A 22290-nucleotide genomic window follows, 5' to 3' on the forward strand; every position below is an offset into this window, starting at 1 on the left:
TCATATTAATTTCAAACAATAAACAAGAACTAAAAAGAATGTGCACAAGTTTGCCCTGAAATACAAAGGCGTACAACTTAGGTTTGTTTCCTGTCTTCTGCTCATGACCCCAGAAACCCTAAATTGAATACATAGGTAAAGAAAATGGATGAATAGCAAGCATATGAAAAAACTGAATCAAATTTTGCAATATTAAGTACTGCCAATATGAAATGTGGTCTTGCATCATATATTGTATGACATTACAAATGAAACTGAAAATGTCATTCATTGAAGGTGAAGGATTTAAACATCTGACTGAAAAACTAAGGTATAACATGATAAACATACTGCCCTTTGGCAGAACTATTATTCACTGTCTATATAATGGTGTGAAGTTAATAGCTGCACGTGAAACTGGGCTCGAAATGCAGGTTACGCATTTTTCACAAACAGACACACTTACAATAATGTGGTGAGCCACATCCTTGTACGAATACAGTGGACCCTTGGGTCACGAACGTCTCAGAACACATACAAATCGGGTTACGAGCAAAAAGTTTGCCAAACTTTTGCATCTGTTCACAACCACACACTCGGGTGACGAAAAAGCCAGTTTCCCTTCTGGTTCGTACGCGCTGATGATTTCCACACGTGGTTCAGTCTCTGTCTGTACATTGTTCTCGGTCAGACGTGCGTGCATTCGCTGTGAACTCTTTGTGCTCTATTTCGTGTGCTTTTGCATTAATTTTGCAATTAACCTTAGCCTCCAAGCAAGTGAAGAGTGGTAGTGTTGGTGAGAAGAAAGGTTCAAAGAAAATTGAAATCGAATTAAAGAAAGAAATTATTGAAAAGTATGAGCGTGGCGTTCATGTTACTGATCTTGCCACCGAGTACAAGAAGTCAAAATCTACGATTTCGACTATTCTAAAGCAGAAAGAGGCCATTAAAGCAGCTGATGTTGCAAAAGGAGTTACAGTGTTAACTAGGCAGAGGCCTCAAGTGCTGGAAGTGGTGGAAAAACTGTTGCTAGTGTGTCTGAACGAGAAGCAACTTCAGGGGATAGCATAAGCGAGGCGATGTTATGTGAGAAAGCCAGGAAGATTCATGGTGATTTGCTGCAAGGTTAGTTTTCTTGGTTGTTTATGGTTAGTTTTTGTATAAATTAAGGATTTTTCAAATTTTCATTTTTTTTCCCTGTGCTTAAAACTCATTAAGAAAAAGTGTTTACAGCAATCGGTTCGTAGAGCTATAGCGCAAACTCTTGCAATGTTAGCTTTCTCTGTCTTTCAAGGATTTCTCAGCCTTATTCAATCTTTTTAGATTTAGTTTACTATTACACTGTGCATTCTATGGTATAATTAACTATTCTTGTGATTAAAAATCTTTAAAAAATATATATTTACATACAGTTTGTACGGTCTGGAATGGATTAATTGTATTTACATACAGTCCTATGGGGGAAATTAGTTCGGGTCATGACCAAATCGGGTTGCGACCAGGGTTTTGGAACGAATTACAGTTGTGACCCGAGGTTCCACTGTACTGCAAATCGAAATATTGTTTCATAAATGCACCACTGCATCCCCTCTATTGGGATTGCCAAAGCACAAGTTTATCATTGTATTGAAACCATTCTCATGATATACTCAAAGGTTACTGGGAAGAGAAAGCTGCAGTTACTGTAGCTCTCGTGAATCATGGATATGAATATGAGTGCTCAGGACATCAACACAGCTTTCACTGATACCAGTTCAGAAACAGGGCTAGATTACAGCAAGGAGGTATAATACAGCAGTGGATCTTACATTGGTCTTAACAGAGGCCATCTAGCATGTTCAAGAGAAAAGGCAGACAAATTCTCAATGCTTATTTATCTGGTCAAACCATAAGTCTGGCCCTGCTATGTCTGTGACTGAGTGTTTTCAGCTGCACGGAATATTTTCACAGTAGAGAAGTCTCAGCTTCATGCAGATTGTTGTCATTCTTATTTTTTTTTTTTTATAAGGAATTATCACATAAGTTATATCAGTAAGTAGTTCCAGCAGGAAATAACAGGACAGCCATTGCTAGAGCAATGTTGGATGTTATCTCAGAAAACAAAAAGATACATTTAAATCTGGATGGTTCTGAATAGCAGTAATTTTATGAGTTTATAGGCTGTTATGCACATGTGAGTAGGAGGATGTTGTATGGACCAAGTGAGGGTAATTCCACGCCAGGCCAGGGGGTAGCGGGGTGTGCTAAACCTTCTTCTGTTGTCTCTGCAGACCAGATGTGGGAAAACCTGCCTGACTCATCCCTGAAGACGTCACTTCCAGTTCTGGCACTTAGGACGACATCACTTCTGGGTCCAGTGCCTAGGACGACATCACTTCCAGTTATGACGTCAGAAGAAGGTCACTTCTGGTTCCCATATGCCACTTCCGGTCTTGGCATTGAAAGCCGCCATTTTTACAACCTGTACTTATGTCACTTTAGGACTCCATTGAAAACACTTCTGTCTGATTTTCAAACCCATTGCAGCAAGGGACAAAACACAGGGGACTGCCCCAAACCTTTTTGAGTTGTCGAGTCTAATCATTTCATAAGGGTTAAACAGTATATCATATCTTACTGCAGTGTAAGCATTTTACGCTAAAATTTAAAGATTTATTTAGTCTAATGAAATAAGGAAAAAACTACAAAAACAAATTTCAATATTGTTTGCAGTTTTTTCATTTATGACTGTCAAATAAGTAACCCTAGACATAAAGTACATTTATTTTATGAAAAGTTCATATTGTGGGAATATTGTATTGTGAAGATTGAATCCTGGTATGAATGGTACTGTGGGAGAAGTATACAATCTCATTCCTAATTAACAGATAAAGAAGTGAAAGCTGGGAATAAATGAGGGCAGTGTAGCTAAGATGGAGGACTGTAAACTGCAATACGGTTAACTCGGTTCTAAAATCTGACTCACCATGCAACCTTGGGGGGATCATTCTACTTATCAATCTTCAGCTGTTGCAGTTTCAAGAAAACTATAACATCCAACTCATGTTAGATAATATCAACTCATTCTCACATTTGCTTAAGGGATGTTAGATAATGATGTCAGCTTAAATAAAAAAATAGAAACCTATATAATGCTAAGAGATGCAGCAATTACCTTTAAAAGGGCAACAATCAGAAGTTGGGAGCAAAGGAGACTTATCAGAAATGTTAATGGTGTAAATATCTAGAACCAGCAGCCTAGCAAGATATCTGAATACAGAAGGCTGGGAACCATTAAATCTTAATTTCACATTTTTTTTAAAAAAAAGAAGGTGAACAGAAATGAATGATGGATAAAATGCCCTATTTTAAACTTTTTCCTGTTACTTTTGAAAACTTTTCAAAAAGGCCCAACAGTGCTGTATATTATTTATTTTGCTACTAGCTCTACAAATTGCAAAATGTAGTTCAAGACAGACAAGAAAACAAAGCTGGAAAAAGCAAAGTCAGCATGGCCAGGTCTGGGGGAAAGTAATTAATCACTATAACTCAGAAATGCCAGAAAAAGATGATGAAATGTACCGTTTCTTGCAACATCTTCCTTTGTGAGTCTAAGGAGCGGACACGGTTTCTCAAAGCCAGGTTTTCTTTATCAAGCCTCTGATTGTGATCCTTGGCCTTCTCCAGCTCCAGTAGATCTAATTGAACACAGAAAAACAGCAGAACAGGTTTAGTTAGAAAGCACTCAAGCGAGCCAGGAGCTTGTGTCAACTCCTACAGCTGAGCATGGTGCTGCTTGGGTGCTCATGTGCTCTTTCTGGACCGAGGCGAGCCAAACCATCAGATTTGCTCTTTGTTTGCTTTGTACTTAGGGCTGCTCTACCATTTACACAACATAGGTAGTAGCCTAGGGTACCAAAATTTAGGGGGCAACGTTTTTTTGTTTTTTTTAATATACTAACTGGCTTGCAAACACTCAGACTAGGTACAACTGTCCTGCTCCAATTAACCCTGTTACATGGTTTTATATTATTTTCGCATGCTAACAATGTTTAGTCTTAGTGTCATATGACCCTTTACAGGTGGTCTTCACTGCACTCTGTTTCATAGATGCTCTCTTTGCATTGAATGTTCTTGTTCTTTATTTTTGTGCTAAATGTGATTGCCATCTTTTTCTAACTCCGAACCACCAGAACGTTTACGCCCATTTTTTTTTAATGTGGTGCTATACTGATCAACACGCATTTTAATGCAGGTATAAAGAGATGTGAAAATTTGTAGCTAAAGCAAAGTATGTGTGTATTGACTACTTCTCTTACTTGACTTTATCAACTGAGCAGGGCACCTTATATGACTCATTTAACAAGTGGTCTTGCAAAGTGCAGGATGCAATGCACTTGGCTCACAGGAATTCTCTTTACTCTGAACCATTTTCTTTATTTTCCTCAAGTGCAAGATCATAGTCTTACATTTACTTTAATATTATTTGCCACTCACTAAATTTGTTTGTTTTTTTATCTCATTTTCCATCTTCATTTTGACATTAGGTTAATACAGATGTTGAATACATACACTGCAGGTCAAAAGTTTTTAGAACACATCAGTTTTTCTTAAAATTTGAATACAATTTTGTACATTTAAAAAAAATAAGCTAAGGAATCATTATTTGCCATTGTTTATTTATTCTACGCCAATGTAATATTGTTGAAGTAGTACTTCAGAGGGTGCCCGAACACAGTTTGTTCCAACTCTGCTTTAAGAAAGACAGAGGGGTTTTTAAGTAATCAGCAGACATCGGGACAACTGTACTAAGTGTTTGCTTCAACGTGCAAGGTTTAATTTAGTTTAACTGCGGCAGAACATCTGTTGGTTGTAACCTATTAGATGTTCCCTGGAGAAGGTCCATTTGTAATGTTCTGACAGCTGATTTGTATCTAATCACTGAACTGGTCAGCATATGTCTCTCTCTCTCTCTCTCTCTCTCTATCTATCTATCTATACCACACACACAGTGCATCCGGAAAGTATTCACAGCGCATCACTTTTTCCACATTTTGTTATGTTACAGCCTTATTCCAAAATGAATTAAATTCATTTTTTTCCTCAAAATTCTACACACAACACCCCATAAATGGATGAATACATGGGTATAACAAATAGGGTGGTCCAGATCTAATTATGCAATTTTCATTACACTATAAATTATTAAGTTTATTACATAGAAAATCACCCGAAAAATCCCGGACCATCAAGAAGTGTGTGAACTGACGACATGAAGAATTGTCTTCGCACCAAACTGGAGTCGTCCCTGCATAAATCAACGTCATCCAGACGATCTGGATCTGCATGATTAGATCTGGACCACTCTGTATTGTTTTTTCACCCACATACTACATGTGTCAATATATTTGTCCTTACGATTCATAAAATTCCCAGCTATTTCATCAATGGAGCGTGAACTCAGCCAAACAGTGTATTTAAAAGAAATTGTTTCTAAGTTTGCAAATATGAAGTCAGCAAAAATGCAGTTTTGAATTTAATTGATTTGTATTTTTAATATTGTAAAGAACTTTAATTAAATATATTATTTTGATTTGCTTTTTAAACCGTTATTTTCTTAGTAAGATGAAACTATAATCAGCCAATTAACCTCTTTATTACTGTTACATTATTATATTTGTGTTTACACATTTTGTAAATAAAATATATTATAATGGATAATATATCCATTTTCCAAACCCACTTATCCAGAAGAGGGTCATGGAAAAGCTAGAGCCTATATCAGCAGGCATCATATGCTAGGCAGGAACAATCCCTGGACATGGTGCCAGCCAATTGCAGAATGTGAATATAAAATGAGTTCATAATCCATTTAAACTAACAGATTACAAACAAAATTTTATATAGATAATACAACATCAAAGGGTAAAATAGCAATCATCCTAAATATTTGAAACTCTAGAGTTGGTACTGCTTAAACTGAGAACTGACAATTTCAAAGGATGCAAATCCGATTCCTTGGCAATTTTGGAGTTGTGAATTGTAATGAAACAGCACCCTCTAGAGCATCACATGAGGACATGGATTTAATGAAAAGAACTCCACACTCGGCACACATCTAACTAACTACATTACTTTCTTAACACTGCTCAGTGCAGTTCACAGGAGTGGGCACTGGATTCTATCCTTGCAACACTGGGCATAAGGCAGAAATCAGACCTGGACAGAATGATGTTCCATTTTTAGGGCACACTTATGCACAAAAGCACACTCACATTGGAACAATTTAAAATTGCTATTTAAAATAACACTTGTGTATTAAAAGGATGTGGGAAGAAAATCGGAGTATCCATCCTACAAAGTTATAGGGAGTGCATGCAAACTCCACATGTTTTACAACCAGACAGCAGGGCCTAGCGTGGATTGACTTGGATAAAAGCAAAGAGATTAAAATTTACTGCAACACCAGCAGGATCAGGTCAAAGCTCAGTTTTTGATACAAGGCAAGTCCCCCTACAGATCACGGCTCTTCTGCTGAATTAAATTTTCCATGAAATTACTTGCCACAGTAGGGTGCAAATCAGCAAGTCTCAGCTGCTGAGCAGCAGCCTTCTGCCATCTACAGAGGGGTGGTCATTGTCATTTGTTTTAGCAAGTTCTTTAGAATTAGCCCCAAGAAGTACAATTTGTTATTCTGAGGCAGGTAGTTACAGAGGAATATTTCATAAATAAATAAATATGACAATATATACATTAAAACACAATGATATATAAGCATGACTAATTGTGCAATGAAATATGACTTGTGTTGCTAATTTTGTATGTATATATTTAATTATTTCTTCATTAATCTATTTTAGTGATGCCACATGCCTCCACACAACACGAAACATGCCTTGAAAACTGACATTTTCACCTATGAAAGTTGAGTGGGTGGGCTCTAGCAAGTCTGGTGTTTTTGACTATTGACTTCTTAATAAAGGGAACATGCAGTTACAAGATTTCACATGTCTTTGTGCCACTGGATTCCCATGGGAAGCAAAGTGCAGGCTCAAAGTTATGACTGTGCAAGGCCATGGCATATCAGTGCGAAAAACCGACCAAAATGACTGCATCAAGCATCTATTTTAATTCAAGAAGCCCCGAACTCATCATCATCATCTAAGGAGTCTGTATCTGATGGTACTACCTATGAAGACAGAAGGCCGAAGATTAACATGCACTCTACTGACGATTCACCAATCAAAACACAGTACTCACTAAAGGCCACACTCTCAGCGTTGATGGGTGAAAATGAAGCTATCACTAAGAACTCTCAATATTAGCTCCAAAGAGCAGTCCATGCAAGTAAAACGATATCATTAGGCTGAGGAAACAAAGCAAACCCTTTCGAGAGTTGGCAGAAACACCAGGAGTGGTCAAATCAACCATTTGGTACATTCTTACAAAGAAGGAACACATTGGTGGGCTCAGCAACTCCAGAAGGCCTGGACAATCATGGGAGACAATTGTGCTAGATGACTGCAGAATTCTTTCCTTAGAGAAGAAGAACCCCCTTCACAACATTTAGCCAAACCAAGAACACTCTCCAGAAGGTAGACCGATCATTACCACGGTCTACAATCAACAGAAGACTTTATAAAAGTGAAGACAGAGGGTTTACCACAAAGTACAAACCACTGGTAAACCTCAAGCATGGGAAGGACAGATTACTGTAGACTTTGCCAGAAAACAGTTTTTGTTCCAGAACAAATTTCTTTGGTCAAAAGAAATTAAGATCAATATATACCAGAATGTTGGAAAGAGAAGAGTATGGAGAAGAGAAGAAACAGCTCACGATGTGACGAATACCACATCATCTGTCAAACATGGTTGACGCAGTATTATGGTATGGTCATACATGGCTGACAATAAACTGGTGTTTATAGATGATATGACTGGTGGCAGAAGTAGAAAGATGAATTCTTAAGTGTATAGGGCTATACTATCTGCTCAAATTCAGCCAAATGCTGCAAATCACAGTAAAGAAGGACAATGAGCCAAAACATATTGTGAAAGCAAACCAAGGGATTTTCAACACAAAGTAGTGGATTATTCTTCAAAGGCCTAGTCAGTTCACTGACCTCAACTCAACTGGACATACTGGTGGTAGAAGGTCCAGCGAACAAGCAGCAACTGAAGAGAGTGACAGTAAAGGCCTGGCAAAGCATCACTAGGGTGGAAACCCAGCACTTGGAGATGGCTGTGGGTTCAGATTTCAGGCAGCCAGGAACCAACCCAACATTAAACTATTACATTCATGATTATGTTAGTTTGTCCAAATTCTTTTTGAGCCCCTGAAAATAGTGGGACCATGTATAAAAATCTCATTGTCATTCCTAAACAGCTCATACAAGCCCATAAATGAAAGCAGAATTGATTTATTTCAAAAACATTGTGGTTGCTTACAGAGGTAAAATAATGAAAATTGTGTCACTGTCCAGATATTTATGGGCCTGGCTATACAATTGCTGTGATATTAGACTTTAGTTAATACACGATATGCTTTGTAGAATTATGCATTGGCATCACCTAAAATAATTATGCCTCCAACGCACACAATTTTCAGGCTAACAATTTAGTACAATATTTTGCACAGGCTTGGCAGATGTAAAATGAATTAAAAATCCCAAATCCACTCAAGATGAAGTGGCGCTCACCACATGAGTCTGCTTACAGGTAAGTGACTTGAAGAAAGTAGTGTTAGATACAAATTTTAGCAGCATCACAAAGCAAGAACCTGTTTAAAACCTTTACATACAGTACAGTAAAATCACCACTTTATGTGTAAATTAACACATAATGTATGGAAATACTCTTTACATAAATACAGTATTACTGTTAAGGCTTACATTAACACAGCAAGTTCTATTTCAATACTAACAATTTTGCTATGCACCTGTAAAAGTAGTGCACAGTCTCCAGCATGATTATGACAGAAACATTATTCACATCAACATAACAATAGTAATATTACAATTAATTGTAAGAAAACTTCTTTACACTTCTGGCACTAGTTATATCAGTGACAGGTTGTTTTCAAATTACATGGTGTGCTGAAGCTCGGTCTGTCACAAGCTCCTAGCTATCATAATCTTTTTTTACAGATCATTTATGTCGAAGGTTGTCGTGGCTCGTTTCCAATACTGCCCCACAGATAATGAAAATGAACTGAGATTGGACAGATTGTGTCCTTTACCAGTACATGATGGAACAACTGTGCTTTTGCTCTGATACAGACATTTGTGATTTGCAGTTGTTTAAATGTTTACATTCTTTCAATGAATTTTCCACTAGATTACTCTTTGTTTCTCACACAGCTATTTTAATCAGTGCTACTTGACTGCAGTGTTATATCATCTCTGAAAGCATTTTAAATAGGCTTAGAGCACGACTGAAAGCAGAAGGCTTTGCATATACTGAAAGCCCTTCTCCTGCATATGCCAAGTCAAGACATTACATAAAATAAAGTCTGTTATCGTTCTTATTGGTGCGGTTGCTTTGATGCACAAAAACCTCTGGAATCAAATCCCTGAGTGGTCACTATATAGATTTACTAAATTCTCAGATTCACACGAATTTTCCACGTGTAATCCTTCTATATAAAAGCGGTCGGGATTGTCCTTCTGTCCCGTGAGTGCTACGCAGGCACAGAGTTTCACACACGACCCGTCCATTTTGCAATGCGATGGGATTTGTAGTTTCGTTTTTCCAGGTAAAAGATGATTTTCTACTCCAGACTGTGCGATATCTTCTTCTTCTTTCTTACTATATAAAAGTGGTCGGGATTCTCCTTCCGTCCCGTGAGTGGAAAGCGTAGCGGTATTCCGCTTATCACAGACTTACTACTTGCAGCTTGCGGTACGAAGCGACATGATGTGAGCAGAGTTCCGGTACTCCCATTGTTCCCTTGCTTTTGTGCGCGATGCGCTGGAAAAATAGACAAAATTATGTCTCTGGAAATAATTAATATTGATGGAGTACAAATGCCTCACCGCGTAGTAAATATCATGTGGGTTCAAAAGGGCGACCTCAATATAGAAAAAAAGTTTAAATTTCATCACAAAAATAACAGAAACTACGAGTATTAAAGTAATACCGCTCAAATGCAATATAACCAAATTAATGAGTTTGTATAAAATTTCAAATTGATCTACATATTGAATTGCCTTAAAAGGCGGGTCAGCCTAGGCGGTTAAAATTGACTGACAATTCTAAATTGACTTTGATGAAACCTATATTGGAATAAGTAGATCTGGAAGAATGAATGAGCCATTCCTGCAGATGTTAGGTACTGGTGCCATTTGGGATTGCCTTTAAATAACTTCAATCAACCAGGTAGCAACAAAAATTCACTGGCAGTAGAGGGCAGCAAAGCTCCTTCCAAGACCAACTAAACTGCAAAACATCCCGCCACAATGATTACCTTTTATGCCTAGATGTCTTTTTTTAAAATGCTCACAGGGAAATGTTAGGCAGTCTTATTTTGTTTTTGTTTTGAGGGTTTCTTCTGTATTTTACTTTTATTTTTATGCAGCTTTGACTCTATAAACAAACATGCATATTATCCTAGGCACCATGTTGGAATATACATAAAGTAAACCCACTCCCATTTGGATCTCTATACAGTACCTGTCTTTCTTTTTATTAGTAAGCTTAATGTATTTTTTGAAGTTTTTGTTTTTCATTTATTTAGGTATTATTTTACAATTATTATGTGTATATAGAACACAAGCACGTGTTTAGGAGAAAAACACAGCACCTGTAGAACAGGGCCATTCATTTCATCACTGATGTAAAAAGGCTTACAACTGCCCTGTTAAAGAAAATACATCCTAGAAATAATCACGTTTATTGGCTTATTCCACTGGAATACCCATCTTTAACTCTGCCACCTCCAGCTCGGTCTCCTGCTTTCTGGTCAGTGCCACCGTCTCCAGTCCATATAACAGCTGGTCTCACTCCCGTCTTATAGGCCTTCCATTTCACTCCTGCTGGTACCCGTCTGTCATAAATCACTCCTGACACTCTTCTCCACCCACACCACCCTGCCTGCCCTCTCTTCTTCACATCTCTTCCACACTCCCTGTTACTCTGTACTGTTGATCCCAAGCCTATAAAGTCAGCGTCGGTATATATAAAGTCAAAACTTGTTTCTGAATATATAAAGTCAGCGCTGGAATATATAAAGTCAGCACTGGAATATATAATTCCCAAATATATAAAGAATATATAAAGTCAGCGCTGGAATATATAAAGTCAGCTGAATATATAAAGTCAAAACTTGTATATAAAGTCAAAACTTGATATCAAAACTTGTTTCTGAATATATAAAGTCAAAACTTTAATATATAAAGTCAGCGTCGGTATATACAAAGTCAAAACTTGTTTCTGAATATATAAAGTCAGCGCTGGAATATATAAAGTCAAAACTTGAATATATAAAGTCATTTCCGAATATATAAAGTTAAACCTGAGTATATAAAGTCAGCGTCGGAATTTATAAAGTCATTCCTGATTATATAAAGTCAACATCGGAGTATATAAAGTCATTTCTGAATATATAAAGTCAAAGTCTAAATATGTTGACTGAAACGACATTTTTAGTAAACTATAAAAACCTGAAATTAATTAACAAAAGCGTATTCAGAAAAATACATTAAAAAAAAAAACACTGTTCGGTTAATGTTTTGAAAATGATGCATGTGTCCGGCATTTTGAACACTATATTTATTTATTCTTTTTGTATTGGCTCATTTTTGGACGAACCTCACAAGCCCAATTGACTCCGAGTGGCTTCTGTGGAAGTTTACCGCAACCATTACACAAAATGAAAGATTTCTTTCACTAGTACGAGTAAAATGACAAGCACGGAAATTAGAGAGTATTTGATGGAACTAGACCATTTTATCTGTGAACTGTCACAACGTTCCCTCAATCTAAATCGAACAAAGGAAGCAAAATCCTAATATATAATGCCCCAACCAAATTCTGGTTACCCTGCCGTAAGCACTTCTGAGGTCCTGGCTGATACTATCAGTCTCTGGTGTCATATACTGTAGGTAGGTCTCTCCTAGCAGTACCATAGAGCCTCAATATAGAAGTGTAATGGTGAGCGTTAGATTGGCTGTCCTCACCAGTACACCTGTGCGGTTACAACATAATGGGGTACCTCAAACCCTGCAAATAGAGCTTATATTATTACCTATGGGTTTTGAATTAATGTCTGCTGTGTGATGGTACTGTCCCCTACTGGTCAATAAGGGTACCACTACCCAGAAAAACTTCACTCTATTCATTACAGGTATATCTGTAAACTACAGTAAGTATTAAGCAGGACCCAAGGAAATCCATAATTGTGTCTCATAAGAAAATCCTACAAATTTGTCTGATATGCCCAAATAAAAGTATTTTATACACATTTTGCTGTTCAAAGATAATCACATTTCACCATACTGTAGAATTATCTAAAATAAATAAAAACAAGTACTCCTTACACACTACAGGAATGCGAGCGTCACACTAATTGATAACTCTACATTGGTTTGTAGGTATGTATGTGACTGAGCTTTGTGAAGGGCCAGGGTCCAGTTCAGTGCTGGTTACTGAAGAGCAGCCAATGCTGCCAGGTCAGGGTTTCGACCCAACAACGCTAAATTGAATTAAATGGGCATGAAAATAGATGGATGGAATGGATAACAAAAAAGAATGTTCATGTCAGTTACCTTGAAACTGAATTGTTTTCAAACTAAGCATTGCTCCTTAAAAGACAATTCATAATTTCCATGGATGCAAGTAGGCACTGGTGCAAGCAGACAGAAGATTATTTCAATATCAGTCTAGACAGCTCTCCAAACAGACTTGTCTATATTGATATCACGAAAACACCATACACAGATAAATGCATAAGCACAATCACAGACTTATAAAAGGACAAGCATCACTTTGCAAACACACTTCATGTCTGGGAACCGTTAAAGCCACTTTTCTGACCTATATGAGATGTTCAATCCCAGAGTGGAATCCAGCACAAGTTTGCAATCCACAATATTTCAGTGGCCAGCAGACAATTTCATGAGGTCAGTTTGTCCAGCAAAAGGCAGCAAAGAACCCGAGTCTATTCTAGCAGCAACTGCAGGATGAAAGGAACCAATCTAGGATGGAGCTCCAGTCCATCACAGGTTGGTCTTACACAATCATCCACATGGGGTCATTTTAGGGTGATCTGAAAATGAACCTTTGGACAGTGGAAGGAACTCATAACGACATGTGGAGAGTGTCCAGTCGCAAAAATGAGAGCATCAATGTCTGGAATTAAACCAGGATCCACACACTAGGAGGAAGCAATGTTAAATACTGAGCTACCATACTTAACAACATTTCTGCATTCATGGGTAGGCTCTGCAGAATAATGACGGTGTAAATATTCTTATAATGGCCTATGCAATACAATATTCTAGACATGTGATGACATCTAGCCTAAAACACTGACAACCAACCATGGTTTTAAAAGTTCATTTTATAATGTAAGCCAGTGAAAGGCAACCTTTTTCGAGTTGCGGTGCACTAAGTCCAAAGATTTTCTTTCGCGGCGCACCTAAGGGACTGCCCATAAATAAAGTCGTGACGACACACTCTATGGACAATCGTTACAGTTAATTTTACAAGTTTGAAAGACATTTTATTAAGAAAGGAATCAAAGGATAAATCTTAATTTTAATTAATGTGAACGTTGAGATTGTTTTTCAGCACATATGAGATTGATGCGAGGATCAATTTTCGAAAGACAGACGCGCATTTCCTTGTCGATCATTCGAAGTCTCTCGCGTTTCTTAGACTTCATTTCCGTAAGTGTTCCGTCATCTGTTTTTCCAACATAAAATATATATTTTTTAAACATTATCTTTTTAATCAACCAAAAGTTCAAAAACACTAGCAATTTTAAATATTTTACAAAAGTTTTCGCGGCGCCCCTAGAAAAGTACACGGTTGTCCAATTTACATGTGAAATAGCACAGTCGAGTAAAGGGCCCACTATTCATTCATTGAGACTGATCATAAGGAGCGATTCCTTTTTCACGATGGTCATCTGCACAATAGGTGATATATGAGATGCACACTGATAAACACTCACCTGCATCTTTTAATTTTTTCACCTCTTCTCTCAGACGGTCTGCCTCCTGTTGAGCCTTCAGCACTTCTGGGTCTGGAATGAAGACATTTTGAATAAATGTATAAAATAAGAACACAGTATGTGGCCTACAGACTAATTCAAAAACTTCCAAACTGGGGAGCTGTTGTACGTGTCAGGGGTCTGGGACAGAACTGTACTAATGGGCCCCTCAGTTTAACAACACTATTTCTAACAGAATATTATCAATGTGTGTTTTATAGCATTACAAACCAAATGGAATGAATTCTAAACATATATTACAGATGCCGGTCATAAAATTAGAATACCGTGACAAAGTTGATTTATTTCAGTAATTCCATTCAAAAAGTGAAACTTGTATATTAGATTCATTCATTACACACAGACTGATGTATTTCAAATGTTTATTTCTTTTAATTTTGATGATTATAACTGATAACTAATGAAAGTCCCAAATTCAGTATCTTGGAAAATTAGAATATTGTGAAAAGGTTCAATATTAAAGACACCTGGTGCCACACTCTAATCAGCTAATTAACTCAAAACACCTGCAAAAGCCTTTAAATGGTCTCTCAGTCTAGTTCTGTAGGCTACACAATCATGGGGAAGACTGCTGACTTGACAGTTGTCCAAAAGATGACCATTGACACCTTGCACAAGGAGGACAAAACACAAAAGGTCATTGCTAAAGAGGCTGGCTGTTCACAGAGCTCTGTGTCCACCACATTAATAGAGAGGCGAAGGGAAGGACAAGATGTGGTAGAAAAAAGTGTGCAAGCAATAGTGATAACCGCACCCTGGAGAGGATTGTGAAACAAAACCCATTCAAAACTGTGGGGGAGATTCACAAAGAGTGGACTGCAGCTGGAGTCAGTGCTTCAAGAACCACCACAGACAGACGTATGCAAGACATGGGTTTCAGCTGTCGCATTCCTTGTGTCAAGCCACTCTTGACCAAGAGACAACGTCAGAAGCGCCCTTGCCTGGGCTAAAGACAAAACTGCTGCTGAGTGGTCCAAAGTTATGTTCTCTGATGAAAGTAAATTTTGCATTTCGTTTGGAAATCAAGGTCCCAGAATCTGGAGGAAGAGACGAGAGGCACAGAATCCACGTTGCTTGAGATCCAGTGTAAAGTTTCCACAGTCAGTTTGGGGTGCCATGTCATCTGCTGGTGTTGGTCCATTGTGTTTTCTGAGGTCCAAGGTCAACGCAGCCGTCTACCAGGAAGTTTTAGAGCACTTCATGCTTCCTGCTGCTGACGAACTTTATGGAGATGCAGATTTCATTTTCCAACAGGACCTGGCACCTGCACACAGTGCCAAAGCTACCAGTACCTGGTTTAAGGACCATGGTATCCCTGTTCTTGATTGGCCAGCAAACTCGCCTGACCTTAACCTCATAGAAAATCTATGGGGTATTGTGAAGAGGAAGATGCAATACGCCAGACCCAACAATTCAGAAGAGCTGAAGGCCACTATCAGAGCAACATGGGCTCTCATAACACCTGAGCAGTGCCAGAGACTGATCGACTCCATGCCACGCCGCATTGCTGCAGTAATCCAGGCCAAAGGAGCCCCGACTAAATATTGAGTGCTGTACATGTTCATACTTTTCATGTTCATACCTTTCAGTTGGCCAACATTTCTAAAAATCTTTTTTTTGCATTGGTCTTAATTGATATTCTAATTTTCCGAGATACTGAATTTGGGACTTTCATTAGTTGTCAGTTATAATCATCAAATTTAAAAGAAATAAACATTTGAAATACATCAGTCTGTGTGTAATGAATGAATCTAATATACAAGTTTCACTTTTTGAATGGAATTACTGAAATAAATCAACTTTGTCATGATATTCTAATTTTATGACCGGCACCTGTATATATCATTTCAGCCAACATGCAAAATATTACCAGCATGTACTTATTTTTTGTATTTTTACATTTCATGCCAAATGCAAAAGATTATCAGCTTGTGTTTTTAATGGTGCAAATCAAATGCAACAAAATACATGATTTAAAATCATGTAGATTAAATTAAATATAGTTAATAACAAGGACTATCTTATTGCAATATTTTTTTTTACAGAATTCACCTTTAAACAATCACAGTTACAAAGTAATTAATGACATCAGCACAATTCACTTGAATCACAAGCTCCTACTCAGACAGAACTGCTCAGTTTTTCTCTCTACATCATTGTGCGTAAGTAATTTCTAATGGATTCAGACTGTTGTGGGAGGTCATTTTTGTCCTATGATGAGCAGTGGGACACTAGAAACAGGGAGCTGATTTTGTACAATGGTTCAAGTTATTATACTCGCCTTCTGTAGCCCCAAGCAGGTGTCGCTATCAGTAACAATATCCACAACAGAGGTTCTAGGCCCAGGGGCTTACAACAAGTTTTTCTGATTTTCTGTCTCCCTCCAACAACCTGACCCCCAAACCACACCCTAACCTTTGGTAACCGTGGCTCCAAAAGTGTTAACTGTATTTTCTGTTTGTTCAACTCTTCCTGGTAATTAAAAAAATGTTTTATATTATTTAAATGTAAATTTAAATTATGTGGTGGGAGCTTTTCTGAATCAATCCCTCAACAAAAACTTCAAGGTAAGGTTGCTATACTCGGGAACCATGGCACCGAAGAGAGGGGGTAATGTATTGCACGTTGGTTGGAGCAAAAATTTCACGGTAGTCTGCACAAGTTATACTACGATGCTATAAATCTCTACACATATACCATCAAGTAAACTGAGCCTAGGTACTTCTCGTCATTTGCCCGAGGTTATGCCAAGGTTGCCAGAATGTTTTCTGGCTGGGCACTAAGTACAAAGGAGCCATAGCTGAAGCATTTCCACCTCACTTTCCCTTTAAGAGGCTTCATATGTATGGTTGATGCTGTAAAATTACTCTTGTACCCATAAGAACTTGAGCTTACCGTTTTGATGTGCCTTCCTGAGAATGTCGAGCTCATCAGTGAGCCTGCGGATCTCTTCATGTGCCATGGACAACCGGCGTGCCGCCTCATCCAAGTCTCTCTCGAGCCGCTCACGGAGCCGTCGCTCACTGCTTAACTCGTCATCATACGTCTGTGACAGGAGTGCATGAGGTAGGTGAGGGGTGGCAGGAGAGCAGTGTTAGGTTACAGGGACGCAGGCAGGACAGAGGTCACCCAGGAGCTGCTAAGAAAGCGTGTGACATAAAAGCAGAGCCAGGGCCGCAACACGTCTACCATGGATTAGTCCAAAGCTGGCTTGAAAACGGAGTGGCTGTAAAAATTTGATTGAGCCTTTTTGAAATGCTGTGGCAATGTTTCCTCACTACATGGCCAACAATGAAAAGTCAGGCCCTGGAGATGGGGAAGTCTGAAAGAGAGTGGCTGAGGCATAAGAATGAGGTCACCTTTTTGGTATAAGCTGTTAGGCTTTTGTGAAGGAGAGCGCTTTAGGAAATATGAAGTCTGGGAAGTGGGCCTTTGGCCAAAAGTGGACTTCCAGCACTCTGGGAGTCTGGACTGTTAATATGAGTCTGAATGCAATGCAAATAACGTGAACAAATGTGTGCCATGGTAAACAAAAAAAGCACGGAGGTGGCCATGACATAATGTGAAGAGAATTTATGTGACGTCACGCAAGCCAGGTTTGTCCCATCACGGACCCTGCTGCTGCTGCTGTGTCTCTCATATATGTGAAGCCCCATTAGTCATGTGAAAAAGACTGGAAACATGCAAGAGAGTTAATCAGTGTTTCAGGGTTAGCTGTATGAGGTTGGGGTCAATACATAATAGCAGCAGACAAAGACAGATGCTGGCTCTCCCAGTTAGGTCTTAATGGAAGCTGCTTTGCAATGCCAAAACACTCTGTCCAGACAGGATGGCAATGCTTTCAAGTAAGGCAGATCGACATTATCTAGATGGACACCCAGGTCAGCTATTGGAGTTTGAGCTCTCCACACACTGTGCTGCTTTGCCTGTCACCCCGCAAATAGGGGAGCTGTTATGTGTCAGGGTCCTGACATTGAACTGCACAAATGAACCCCTCATCAACATTAGCCATTTAACAACACCATTTCTAACAGAATATTATCAATGTGCATTTTATACCATTACAAATCAAATGGAAAACATTCTAACCATATATTATGTAACATTTCAGCTGAAATGCAAAATATTACCAGCATGTACTTTTTTTACATTTCATGCCAAATGCAAAAAATGATCAGCTTGTGTTTTTAACTGTGCAAACCAAATGCAACGAAACACCCTTTTAAAATCATGTAAAATAAATACCGTAAATAGCAGGGCCTATCTTATTGCAATAATTTGTTACAGAATACACCTCCAAACGTTAATAGTTGCAAAGTCATTAATGACATCAGCACAATTCAACTGAATTACAAGCTCCCACTCAGACAAAACATAATGTGAAGAGAATTTATGTGATGTCAAGCAAGCCGGGTTTGCCCCATCACCAACCCAGCTGCTCCAGTTGCTGCTGCTTTATCTCTCAGATATGTGAAAACCTGTTAGTCATGTGAAAAAGACATGCAAGAGAGTTAATCAGTGTTTCAGGGTTAGCTGTACAAGGCTGGGGTCAATACATGATCGCAGCAGACAAAGACAGAGTGCAGGCTCTCCCAGTTAAGACATAATGGAGGCTGCTTTGCAATGCCAGCACTATGCCCAGACAGGATGGCAATGCTTTCAAGTAAGGCAGAGCCACATCATCTAGATGGACACCCAGGTCAGCTATTGGAGACTGAGCTCTGCACACACTGTGCTACTTTGCCTGTCACACACTGTTCTGTCCCCACCTTCCCACCTTTCCCCGTGCAGAAGTCAGGAGAAGATGGACATACGGGAGCACCAGCGTGGGTACTCTGTGCTGCCCTGTGCACACCGAACAGCTTCTTCCAGGGGCTCTGGCTGGGGGCCTGCAAATCCTTAGGGAGAGACAATGGTGCATAAGGTCAGATGAATGTTTCAGTAAAGTTCTCACCCGAGCTCAACAATTTCCGTCATTCCCTCAAAACCCCACCTAAACCTAGGAAAGCAGAGTCTTCTACAAAAAATTACTGACAGGACCAGCAGCCACATGGAGGCCGATCCCGTGAAAACCCTGCCATACATGGAAAATACATGGCACTTGCACAGAAAAGCTGAATTTTGGAAGCAGTGCAGTAGTCTCTCACCAGAAAATAAAAAAAACACTTTCCCAGTCACTCTCTCTCTGCTTTTCCTTTTGGAATAAAGCTTTCAGACCGTGCATCTAAATTGCTCCAGTTCAGACAGCTTGATTGAATTAAAGATTACAAGTTAAATTTATAACTTTGATTGCCAGATGGCAGTGTCACGAATTGGCTTGCCTAGCTGTCATACCTGGCACCTTGCCGTATTCATATAGTCCTTTCATTTCTTAGACTGGCTTTCCAAACCCTAATAAGTTGGGCACAAACAGATCCCCTGCCCCTGGAGCCTTGATGGTTTTCTAAGATCTCACTCTAATGCCCCACCTTGTTCATAGTTTCTTTGGTTCGCTGCATGGATTCCCTCTGCTGCCGCAGTTCCTCTTCTAAAGTTTGCCGAATCTGGTCTAGTTCTTCCTGAATGCAAAAGAAAGACATGCTTAAGAAAATTATGTCGGGCAGTCGCAAAAATTAGAAAAGCAGCTGGTGGTGTAGCGTTTGAGAACATAAGGAGGCATTGCAGCAGGTCTTACATCTGTTGTGGAATGGACACTCATCATTTTGGTGGGGGGTATGCGGGCACGCCATTAAAAGCAAGTTGCACTTATTGACAAGTTTTTGCTCAGACAGACTGTGATGGTACTGTAAATGAACTCTATGGGACTTTACTCAGAAATGTTCATGAAGAGCCATGCTATGGGAAACTGTTTGAATTCCATTAATATTTTCCTATCGTCTATGGGGGGGGGAGTGAAAGCTTTAGGTGCATCAAAAATTTCGATCTCCGGTTTTCGATGGATCTCGACGTTACTGTTACCGAAAACATCGATATCACAATGATGGCTGTGTGTCTGTCTGTATGTCACAATTTCTTGAGGATGGCCTAGAGCTAAAACAGCTGGACGGAAAAATACCAAACTTGAAACTTAAGTCTGTTATGATATGACGATATAATGACTGGTTTTTCAGCCAAATCGAACAAGAGAAAGAGGCACTCTAGAGAAACTCTCAAATACCATAATTCTACAATTAATTATGAATTCTTCTCGTCAATTGCTATTGTAATAACCTATTTTATGATCAGAAAGATCAGCATCAGAGCACTAAATAACTACTGAAATGTTATACAATAGTTCAGGCAACTTGGTTTCCAGGGTGCAAAGCCTACTGACACTCACGTCTGAATTTTTTTCCCTTATGTTATCTAAGTGTATACCTCATATTATAATCTTAGGATAGATTGACCAGACAGTCTATAATTTAATTGTCAGCTGTAAGGAAACTGATAGCATAGAGATAGCACTTAGACAATATAAATTGTTTTGCACATATTTTTGTGATCAAAGCCTCTCTGACAAGCAAGCTATCCATAAGCATCCAGTTATCTAGCCATTTATCTGCACGTAATATCACAAGGTATCAAGACTTACATGGAACTTTTGGCATAAAGAATGGATTGCCCACGGGAGAGACAACAGTGACATCAGACAGAGAAAAACTCCATTCAATAAGAGAAAAAAATTACATTCTAGCTGAGAAATAATCCATCTGGATATCAAAGATGTCTTCCTTCCATTAGTCTGACTGCTAAATCACAACACACTTTCTCCGACGCTGATGGCACACTTTTCCACTCATCTTCAGTTTCCTATCTTTATGAAAAGTATTGTTTTCGCTTTTGAACTTTAAAGCAAGGTGTAATTTTATTAGGGCTTTACATTCAGTCTATTTATAAACTACTCTTTTATATTTTCTATAATTTGTTGCATTTATATTTTTTCTTCTGCTATTATTCTATATTTAATAAATACTGGTTTGCTTTTAAAGGAATACTCCATACAAGAATAATATTTTATACATTACCTACCCCATGTAGTTTTTGGTGACTACTGAGAAAAAATATATTCTCATGTTTTCATGCAGAATGGAGATAAAGTTTCTGATGAATTAGTGTCTATGGTGACTAACTCTGGACAACAGCAAACAATATCAAAACTTTCCGTGATAAAATCTCACATTACTTATGTTGCACAATCCACATGTCAAGCCATGTCATCCAATCATACACATTGGTCACCATAGGCACATACTGGATCAGAAACTTTGTTGTCTCCTTTCTGCATAAAATATGATATTAATAATTTTTCTCTGCCATTGGTACAGACTGTGGGGGGAATGTAGCATATAACAAAATATCATTTTGGGTGCATTATTTCTGCACATTTCTGTTCTTTTTTTTTAGCCAATCAAAATGTACAGATGAAGCAGATACAGGGCACCTGGTGTGGGATGTGACTTTCTTTCTCACAGGGGTAGCAGTATGAGATAGGACTCCACCTGTACAGGACAGCATGGTGGGAGTAATGGCAGGTAAGTGATATTGCCCAAGGTGTATCAGCCTCTATGTATCCAAGTTATTCTTGGGGATCTACATGTGTCAGCCTTTATGACTGGGTTATATTCAGCGCTATCTTGTGTCCTGCTTACATAAAAGCTAGTGAGTCTCCATATGGAGTACTGAGGAGGGATAGGCTATGCAGAAAGTCATTCATAATAAAAAATATCACATAAATTGATTCTTCGGTACCATGTCAATACCAACGTTCCCAAAACGTAACGATACTAGCTTTTGCATAGTATTGGTAATACCACGTGAAAGCCAGTACTGCATTCACAAGTGACTGCAAGTAGACAAATTACTCCGAAAAGTACAATAATACATGTAGGAGAACATAGGGTGAAATGACACCTTTTATTGCCTAACTAAACAGATTACAAATTCAAGCTTTCGAGGCAGCTAAGGCCCTAACCCTAACCCTAACCCAAATAAAAGGAGTCATTTCACCCTATGTTCTCCTGTATCAATCTATGGCTAACACGGTACAACACTCTACTGACATGTACATGTAGGATGAAACAAGTAAAAACTACATATAAAAATGGTGGATGTGGGGATGA

At 38.6% G+C, this 22290-nt stretch overlaps 1 protein-coding gene across 4 annotated transcripts in view; it reads right to left on the reverse strand.

Moving 5' to 3' along the window:
- The window catches only part of ccdc30 (coiled-coil domain containing 30), a 95494-nt gene that overhangs the window by 47975 nt on the left and 25229 nt on the right, over positions 1–22290 (reverse strand). For 3 of the 4 annotated variants that reach the window (XM_039755816.1, XM_039755817.1, XM_039755815.1), the window contains 5 exons: positions 19660–19749; positions 19006–19089; positions 17087–17237; positions 14132–14203; positions 3541–3656 (listed from right to left, as the gene is read on the reverse strand). In XM_039755816.1, the coding sequence (XP_039611750.1) occupies positions 3541–3656; positions 14132–14203; positions 17087–17237; positions 19006–19089; positions 19660–19749 (513 nt within the window). The remainder of the gene's footprint in view (positions 1–3540; positions 3657–14131; positions 14204–17086; positions 17238–19005; positions 19090–19659; positions 19750–22290) is intronic. The other variant, XM_039755818.1, reaches the window with a different exon arrangement.

Source organism: Polypterus senegalus, chromosome 6, assembly GCF_016835505.1.
Source record: "Polypterus senegalus isolate Bchr_013 chromosome 6, ASM1683550v1, whole genome shotgun sequence".
Lineage (NCBI taxonomy): Eukaryota > Metazoa > Chordata > Cladistia > Polypteriformes > Polypteridae > Polypterus > Polypterus senegalus.